This window comes from Cryptomeria japonica, chromosome 4 (assembly GCF_030272615.1).
Source record: "Cryptomeria japonica chromosome 4, Sugi_1.0, whole genome shotgun sequence".
Lineage (NCBI taxonomy): Eukaryota > Viridiplantae > Streptophyta > Pinopsida > Cupressales > Cupressaceae > Cryptomeria > Cryptomeria japonica.
Genome location: NC_081408.1, coordinates 155,188,506 through 155,198,171, shown reverse-complemented (window position 1 = coordinate 155,198,171; position 9,666 = coordinate 155,188,506). Strand labels below are relative to the sequence as shown.

The 9,666-nt window shown below is 33.9% G+C and overlaps 1 protein-coding gene across 1 annotated transcript; it reads right to left on the bottom strand.

Annotated features, from left to right (window-relative positions):
• Positions 1–2,031: 2,031 nt before the first annotated feature.
• LOC131068554 (G-type lectin S-receptor-like serine/threonine-protein kinase At2g19130) lies at positions 2,032–4,816 on the bottom strand. Its single transcript, XM_058003767.2, has one exon. It carries the CDS (start codon positions 4,603–4,605, stop codon positions 2,182–2,184), a length of 2,424 nt encoding a protein of 807 aa, XP_057859750.2. The 5' UTR covers positions 4,606–4,816; the 3' UTR covers positions 2,032–2,181.
• Between the last annotated feature and the right edge of the window lie 4,850 nt (positions 4,817–9,666).

The following is a 9,666-nucleotide window of genomic DNA, read 5'->3' as shown; positions in this document are numbered from 1 at the left end:
TGAAGGAAAAAATAAACTTTCAGTTGGTAGATTATTTTGTCTACATTGTCAACAATAATATTACCATTCATGTGACTATCTATATTTTTTTATTTCTACTTTCAAGAACCCATAGAATAGGACTCTTTTTGATCAAGATCAATATTTATATGGTGACTTAATTTGGAATGCCTTTTGGGATTTCTATCTCCCTTATTGAGGACAATATCATATTATCAATCAATTAAATTTTCTTATTAACATTGAAAATTCATTCAATATTCACCTCAAACAATCTACATCACCATTATCCTCAATCTCCCTTAACATACTAGATTTCCTTAATCGATATCTTATTATCATTTCATATTGAAAAGGAATAAAGCAACCAATCCCACTTGCTATGGTAGAAGGTATAAATCCAACAATAACTCATTAACTAATAGATCCCACAAATATAGGCTATAAAAGATTACTTGAATGCCAACTTGCCTATAAATAAGGAGAATATTACTCCCATGGGCTAGTTAATAATGAACATCACTAAAGGAGTTCAACTTAGAACAACCTTCAAACATAGTTATGAACATAAAAGATGGTTTAAAGTCCTGATGTTCCTATTTCAATCAAACTTGTAATACTCTTAAAGAGAATAGAAAATAAAAATAAAAATAAAATAAAATATATTATAAATAAAGCACATAGATCATATAGGGAAAAATTTTAAATTGGCAAGAAACAATCAAATAGTGAAAATAGATTTTTAATTTCAATAAATCTTAATATTGTACTTGTAACACAATACCTAGATGGTTTATAGAGAACTTAAGTATAAATAGTAATAGATCTAACCCTTATGATTAGTCACAACAACATCAACCATGTTCTTTTCTATAATGCAATTGTGGAAAGTGAATTAAAGAAGGATTAAAATGAGAATCCTAAACTCTTAAATTCTAAAGTAAGCATTTACCAACTTTGTAATGAGGCCTAAATATACGTTTTCAATAACATCAAGGTTTTGGTATTTAATTGACTATTGAAAAGTAGGTAGATAAAATTCTAAAAAGATGATTTCAAAGCTTCAAAAATTTCATATTTCAAGTCTTGTGAAAATGATGACATGATTGTTGATTACATCATAATGAGTACAAGTCTTTATTGGTATTGGAAGGAGGCAAACACATATTTGCTGCCCATAAAAAAATACATTTTTTACATTACTATTTTTTGAATTGCTTTTAAGATTTGTAACTTTATGACAATGTCCCATAGCATACCCAATATTATGTTAACTTTGTCACATACCATCATTCAACAATAATGCTAAAAGATGATGAAATGCATAAAATTAATTAATAAAATTCATTTATATTTAAATCTAATAGATGTTTGTAAAACAATCGTATATATGTCTACTGTATAGGTTAAATTTGCTCCTTCCACTACACTTGCATCTCTATTCATTGTTGGTATGACTTATATAACTAAAGTGGGTTCTTTTAATTTGTGCTCTATACTTCTTCCAACTCTTCAAACATTACATAGAATTATTCTTTGTTATGGATAGATCAAGACATTTCTTCACATAAGACCTGCAACTCTCTAAATGTAAAAATACGTATTTGAGATATTTTAGTAGACTATTTTAGTAGACGAAAAAAGTTTCTCTCATTGTTAGCTACATAGGCTCCCTCACCTTATTTTAACGATCAAATTCACTCTTTTTAATCTAAAATATGAACATAGGATATCTCAATCGTTTAAAATTTTGAGCAGTTTAAGCTATATCTAAATTTGACGCCCACAATTTATAAAAACTCAACCATATATTCAGATAGCAGCCTTTTAGGTGTGATCTGTTATGGAAGACAGAATGACTTCATTGTGTGAATGGCGTAAATACATAACCCTTCAAAAGTGCGAGACAGTCTGGATTTTCAATAAGATAAAAGGTATCTATTAAATGCACTAAATAATCCAAAAGATCCAAATTTACTGAGATGCCATCGTACGTAAGAAAATGGACAAGAATGCTGAGAGAGTAAAACATTGAAAAGGTAAACAAATATATTAAATTTGTCATGGTGGGACTGAAATAAAGTATCGCATGTAAATCTCACTAGTATAATCGTTAGATTCCACTAAAGGCGATAGAAAAGACTCACATGAAAAAAGTTGTAGCCTCGGTCCTACACTACTTTATAATGCATCCTCACTTGGATTATTGCAAGCAACAACATCACCATCGCTATCGCTCGGTGTCTGCGGACTTGGAAGCTCCATCTTCCCTTCCAGCATCCGCACCACTTGCCCGATTCTTGGCCTCACATTCTCATCCTCTTCAATGCATAGCAAACCAACAACAATAGCTCTTCTCGCCTCTTCTATATCCGCCTCAGCAAGTTCAACGCCCTCCTCGACGATATCAATTATGTTGCCCTGATAAATTTGTGCTGCGGCCCATGTAGGAAAGTAATGCTTTTTTGAATCTTGAACGCTCGTGTCCAGATTTCTTCGGCCCGAAATGATTTCTAAGAGAGTCTTACCATAACTATACACATCAACCTTGGGAGTGATGGGAAGACCCCAGAGCCACTCTGGAGCCAAGTAACCTCTCGTTCCTCTCATTGTGGTCAGGACGCGGCTGAAATCTCTACCCACAAGCTTTGCCATCCCAAAATCAGCCAGCTTTGGGGAAAATTCGCTGTCCAGGAGAATATTTTCAGGCTTAACATCATTGTGAATAATGCACTCTCTGCACTTTTCGTGTAGATAAAATAAGCCTCTTGCAATTCCTAGGGCTATCTGAAATCGGGTTTTCCAGTCGAGTAACTTCCGCTTGCTTTGGTTGTTGCTACTGAACAGTAAAGAATTCAGAGAGCCATTGGGCATGTAATCATAAGCCAGTAGCCTTTGTGATCCCTCTGCACAAAATCCTCTAAGCCTTACCAAATTCACATCATGTATATTTCCAAGAGAACTGATTTCTGCTCTGAATTGCTTCTCGTCTTCTCTTGAATCATCCAGTTTCTTTACAGCTACAAGCGTGCCGTCTGTTAGGGTTCCTTTGAACACCGAACCAAAACCACCGCTCCCCAACTCAGACCCGAAATTCCTAGTTGCAATCTTCAACTCCTTATAACTAAACACTCTAAGAAACGAGTTCGAAGAATCTGCACGCATCTGCATCAATAGTAGCCGCTGGCTCCGCCACATTGAAAATGAAAAGACACAGATAGCAATTGTGAGAGTACTAACAATGGCAAGGACTGCGCCCATAATACTTACAGCTGTTTTGCGTCTGGAGGAGGACAGTTTATGATCGAACTTCGAAAGTGGAGAGGCAGCTAATCGAATGAAGACATCTGAACTGCTTTTGGATGGAGAAGTGTGCATATTTATCAGATTCCCGGACCATGTTTGGCATGTTCCTGAAGGTCCAATGAAAGAAAACGCATTGCAGGAGCAGTTCTTGAGGCACGCCTTCTCGCAATCTTCATTTGACCTTGCAGGGTATTTAAAGGCCTGATTAACAGGCAACATTACGCTGTAGCCCATGAATCTGTCAGAGCTACCATTTTTGGGATCGCAGTTTAAGGGGTTCTTTCGAACACAACCACTTGACGACCAATATTGCAAATTCCAGGAGCGATTGTCTCTGGGCATAAAACCTTCCACGCAACTACAAAACTGTACATTGTTGGAGTTGCAGTTTCCGTTAGCGCCACAGATACTATATACGCTGCATTCATCTGTTGGTTGAGACCAGACAACACTCCAATTAGTGTTATCAAACAAAGCATATAATTGCAATACTCCGGATTTCTGAAGGACGAAACGTATGAGCACATTGACAGGAGGCCTCAATTCATAACTGATATAGAAACCAGAAGTAGTATTTTCAGCCTTGTAATTGAACAAGTCGTTCAATTTCATTTCCGGAATTCGACTGAAACCTTCACCATCCCAAACGCCGCTCTCCCAATACTGTACAGAATTGTTCCATATTAGCACAAACTGTCTTATCCCTGATGGATCTATCCCTTTAGAAAAAAGCCCCGGAGCTGGATCCAACGAGTTCTTCCAACAGACTAACTCTTTCCTTCCGCCGACCTTCATCTCAGGCAACCAGGTATCCACGGGATGGTCGAAACTCTGCCAAACAGTCTCAGATTTATTGCCATCGCTCACCATTAAAAAGTTCCCAGATTCTAATATCACAGCCCGGGAAGCCTTGTCCGAGATGTTGGCCGACCAAAGGGACACATTCTCTGCGTCAAACAGTCCCATACTACCTTGTCTGGACAGCATCAAAACGCCGGGCCTCTTCTTTGCGGGTCTGTCTCTGTTAGCAACCCAAACAATCGTCCTCTCTGCCACTTTACCATACCAGATACCAATGTACCAGTTATCCGTTCCATCTGGATTGAAGAATCCCATTTCAAATGTTCCATTCTTTGAAATTATTTTCTGATTTCCTGTTAAGGAATCACCCAAGGAAAGAGTATCTCCCCTACCAGCAGTGCACTTGTCACAGTTGTGAACTATAGTTATTACAGTAAGAGCGAAGAGCATGTATGGTAGTGCACTGTTAGTTCCCATTTCCGCCTTGTGGGTCTTCATACTTACTGAGTTATCAACAAATGCAGGAAACGAATAGACCTGTAATAAACACTATGAAATGTATGTTTTTCTTAAAGATTAACAGAGGAGCTGAAACCGCGTAAGCCTGGGAGGATAATGGCTCGAAAAGTTCACGGAGAAATTAGTCAACGTCAAGTTCTACAGGAAAAAGATTGAAACTAGCATTTTGCTTCTAAAGGTGGGTAGCTGAAATATTCATTTTGGTTATAGTGGTGGGTGGCTGAAATATTCGCCATCTTTTCAAAAACCTAATTCGGGTGGGACCTCTAATTGTCAATTACCGATTAGATAGGTTGTTTGATGGTACGTGAGAGAAACAGTTGTCTTTTAAGTTGAAGGCTTTCTTTCAAGTTTCTTCGTTTTCAGTGTGTTTTCTCTTGACATTCTCTTTCTTTCCACTAGTATATGTTTTTTTTAAATAAAAGAATAAATCTCAGTATGAGACAATTATATAAGAATGTGTGAATAAGAAAAGTGGGACAAATGGTAGTTGTATATCATTTTAATTATAATATATTATATAATATATTAGTAAGAATCAAATTATAATTATCTAAATATTTAATTTTTTTTGTTTTGATTGTTTTGTTATTTTTGTCAATGATAAGTTTTTTATGTTAGAATTTTTTTTATTTATTGTACAAGAAAAATAATGGTTTTATACAATAAGTCTCACTTAATAAGAATAGGTCACCTATTAAGAATAGATCATCTAGTAAGACAAAGATCAAGATTCCATTATGAATTTAACCACCAAGATAAAAACATTGATTTTAAATTTTAATAAACAATATTTTCTTGGGGATTTCTTAAGTGTTCTTATGATATTATTTAATTGATTAGTTTAATAATAAAAATTTAAGAGTTATGTTAGTTAAATTAATACAATGTCACTAAAAAAATTAATTCCATTTAAGATGACTTGTTTGAAATATCTAAAGGCAAAACAATGGTGATTTCCTAGTCACTACACAAAAAAATATGCAAAAGCCCAAATTGCCTTGATGTAATGAAAGGCCCAAATTGCCTTGATGTAATGAAAGGCAAGGCATCTATTATATAGAAAATAAGAAGAGAGGTGACATAATGGTACACAACCATATTCATTGGAATAATACAACTGCATAAGTAAATGCATACAAGAAAGTCAAGAAAGGAAACTACATAGTTAATGAGCCCAATGGGCATTACAATAATGTCAAATATGTCTACAGGATATTTATTGTTGTGATTCTCCCCCATAATGACCATTAGGAAGAACTTGAAGTAAACCTCTGAGCTGCTGGAACCTTCCACGAGATAAAGGCTTTGTGAAGATATCTACTATCTGATCTTCTGTACTACAATACACAATCTCTATCAAGCCATGTTGAACAAACATGATTATTTGTCATTTGTATAGCACTCTTGTTGTCACGGTACAACAAGGTAGGTTCATTCTGTATTTACTGTAAATTTTCTAGTAGTCTTCTTAACCACACAATCTGACAAGCTACTAATGTTGCAACTTTGTATTTGGCTCCTGTTGTAGAGAGTGATAAAATTGGTTGTTTCTTGGACTTCCAAGAGAATATTGTGGAACCAAGACTAAAAGTGTAACTAGAAGTAGACTTTCGATCATCTGTTGAACCTAACCAATCTAAATCTATATATCCAACTAACTTGTTATTCTCTCAATGCTGAAATTTGGGACCATAACTCAATGTCCCTCTAATATTTTTGAGAATCCTTTTGGCTGCACTCCAATGTGTTTCCTTAGGATTTGACATGAACCTAGATACCAAGCTCACTGCATATGTGATATCTGGATGAGCAGTAGTTAAGTACATCAAACTTCCAATCAGTTCTCTGTATAGAGTGGGATCCACTGGATCTGACACATCTAAGTTAGACAATTTAAGTCCAGCTTCAATAGGTGTTGAAATTGGTTTGCAACTCTTCATCTAAAATTTTGGTAGAATATCTAAAACATATTTTTTGTGAGACATGAATATTTCATCTTTTCTTTGCCATACTTCCATACAAAGAGAGTAATGCATTTGTCCCAAATCTATCATTTTAAATTTAGCAATCATAGCTTCTCTAAACTCTACAAATAAAGTTGAATTATTCCCTTGTGTAGATAAGATTATCAACATATAGAACTACGATAAAAATATCATTAGGTGATCTTTTAATATAAAGATTTGGATCTGATTGACTTCTTGAAAAGCCTTTTTGTTGAAGGTATGAGTCTATCCTTGAATACCATGCTCTTGGTTCCTGCTTGAGACCATACAAGACTTTCTTTAATTTGTAAACATAATCTTCTTTAGAAGGTATTTCAAGACCTTTAGGTGTGAAAAATACACTTCATCATCAATATATCCATTCAAGAAATCACTCTTTACATCCATTTGATAAACTATCCAACTCTATTGAGCTACCAAAGCCAAAACCAAATTGATAGTATCCATCCATGCCACAGGTGCAAATGTTTCAGTGTAATCAATACCTTCCTATTGAGTGTACCCTTTTTCTACCAATCTAACCTTATATTTTCCAATGTTTCCATTAGATTTGTACTTGGTTTTGTACACCCACCTTGTACCAATAACTTCCTTACCAGGAGGTAACTCAACCAAATCCCATGTGTCATTCCTTTCAATTATTTCTATTTTACTATTCATTTCTTCAATCCACTCTTCCTTTTCTTGATATTTCTTAAATGTTTATGGCTCATTATTTTCCATGACTTGAGTCATTAATGCATAATTCACTTTTGCTTGTGAGCTTGTTGTCAATTTTTCAAATTTTGAAGCTAACATTGGAGTTGTTGGATGATTGTTTTCTATCCTTCTTTGATATTTTTTATATCTTCTTTCTCTCACAATAGATGATTTAGGTTTATCTTATTCTTATTCCTCTTCTTCACTTTCATCAATCACTATTTATTTTCCCTATGTTTCAGTTTCTTTGGTATATTCTACTGCTTCAACAAATACCACATCTCTACTTATCACAAGCTTCTTTCCTACTAGATCATAAAACTTATATGCTTTATTTTCCATTCCATAACCAATAAAAATGCATTATAGGCCTTTATCATCTAATTTAGACCTTTTTTATTTTGGTATGTTTGCATAAGAAACACAACCAAATAATATCAAGTGATTAAAACTTGGTTTTATCATAGACCATGCTTGTTTAGGAGTCTTTCCTTTAATTTCTTTTGTAGTACTTCTATTTAGAAAATACACTATTGTGCATACTACTTCTTCCCAATAAATTTTATCCAAGGTTTTCTCTTTCATCATACATCTTGCCATCTCAACAATTATCCTATTCTTCTTTTGAAAAACTCCATTTTGTTGTGGAGTGTAGGAAGTAGTGAATTCTCTCTTGATTCCTTTTTTTTGGGTAAAAAGCTAGGAATTGATTTGATTTGCACTCACCTCCATTAGTTGACCTTATCACTTTGATATACTTACCACTTTGTTTTTCAACCATCCTCTTGAACTCTACAAATTTGTCAAACACTTCTAATTTTGTAACCAAACAATAGACCCAGGTTTTTCTTGAGTGATCATCAATGAAGGTTAGAAAATAGTTAGATTTTTTCAAAGAAGGTGTTTCCATGGGACCACACAAATCTATATGAATTATCTCAAGATGTTGCTTATCTCTACTTGATTTTCCAATAGAAAAACTAATCCTATGTTCTTTGCCAAGAATAGATTTTTCACACACATCTTTTGTATTCTCAATGAATGATAAACCTTCAACTATTTTCAATATTTTGAGTAAAATCAACCCATTAAAACTGAGGTGACCATACCTTTTGTGCCAAATTTTACTTTTATTCATTTCACTAGACCTTATTGCTCGCTTTCCCTTTAGTGAAATGAAGAGGAAATATCGTATCACATGTCATCTTTGCTCTTGCAATAACTGCATTCTTTTTTAATTTATCTCTTATTATGCACTCATTCTCATAAAAAAATACTTGGTATTTTTTCTCTAATATTTGTCCAACAGATAACAAATTCTTTTTAAGTGCAGGAACCAATAGTGTTTCATTGATATGTTTTGCTTCACCATATTCTATTGTAACTGCAATAGTACCCTTATGTTTGCTTCCATGAGAATTATTATCTCCTACTACTACTGTATTTTGATGATTTTGATTCAAATTGACAAATAGATGCTCATTAGATATCATATGTGAAGAACATCTAGAGTCTATATACAAGACATTATTTTCACAAACATTTGTATTGAAGCAAGAAATCAACAAATTTGTTTATCTTCAATAGTACTATGGGCATTTCTCTTTTCTATTTCACCTTGTTTAAACCAACATTCTAAATTGTAGTGTCCAAAATTATTGCAATGAGAACATTGGACATTCCTTTTATCATTATCTCTTCCATTACTTCTACCTCTTCCTCTTCCAGCTCCTCTAAAGTTGCGACTTCTTCCTCTAAAATAATTTCCTCTTCCTCTGAAATTGCTAGATTCACCTTTGTGTTCATTTTTATTCTCATAGTCATTCTCATTATGATTTTTGGAGAATGTGTTTATTTTCCCTCTTATATTTTATTTAGAGAAAAATGTTTGTTCTAAGTTTTCCTCATTACTTTTCATTCTTTCTTCAACAGTTAACAAAATTGCACTTAATTCATCTATTTTCGTACTGAAGAGATCCTATGAGATCTTAACTGTTGTGACCACACCTTCAAATTTAGGAATCAAAGTTCTCAATATTTTTTCAATGGCATGCCTATCATCTACATTCTCCCCTAACTATTTCATTTGACTCACTAGACCTTATACCGTTGTTAGAAACTCAATGACAAATTCACCAGTAGTCATATTTATATTTTTAAAGTTTTTCCTCATTTTTTGCAATTTAGTAGTTTGTGCACCTTGATACGCATTGCCAAGTATTTTCCATACTACTTAGAGTGAACAACACCACTTCTCCTAGGAAAAAATAGCTTGAATAAATGCACCTTCAATTAAAAACAAAACTTCATTGTCTTTTCTGATATTTGATTT

Coding starts and splice junctions, on each gene's coding strand:
- LOC131068554 (XM_058003767.2), bottom strand. CDS start 4,605: ATGAAGACCCACAAGGCGGAAATGGGAACTAACAGTGCACTACCATAC.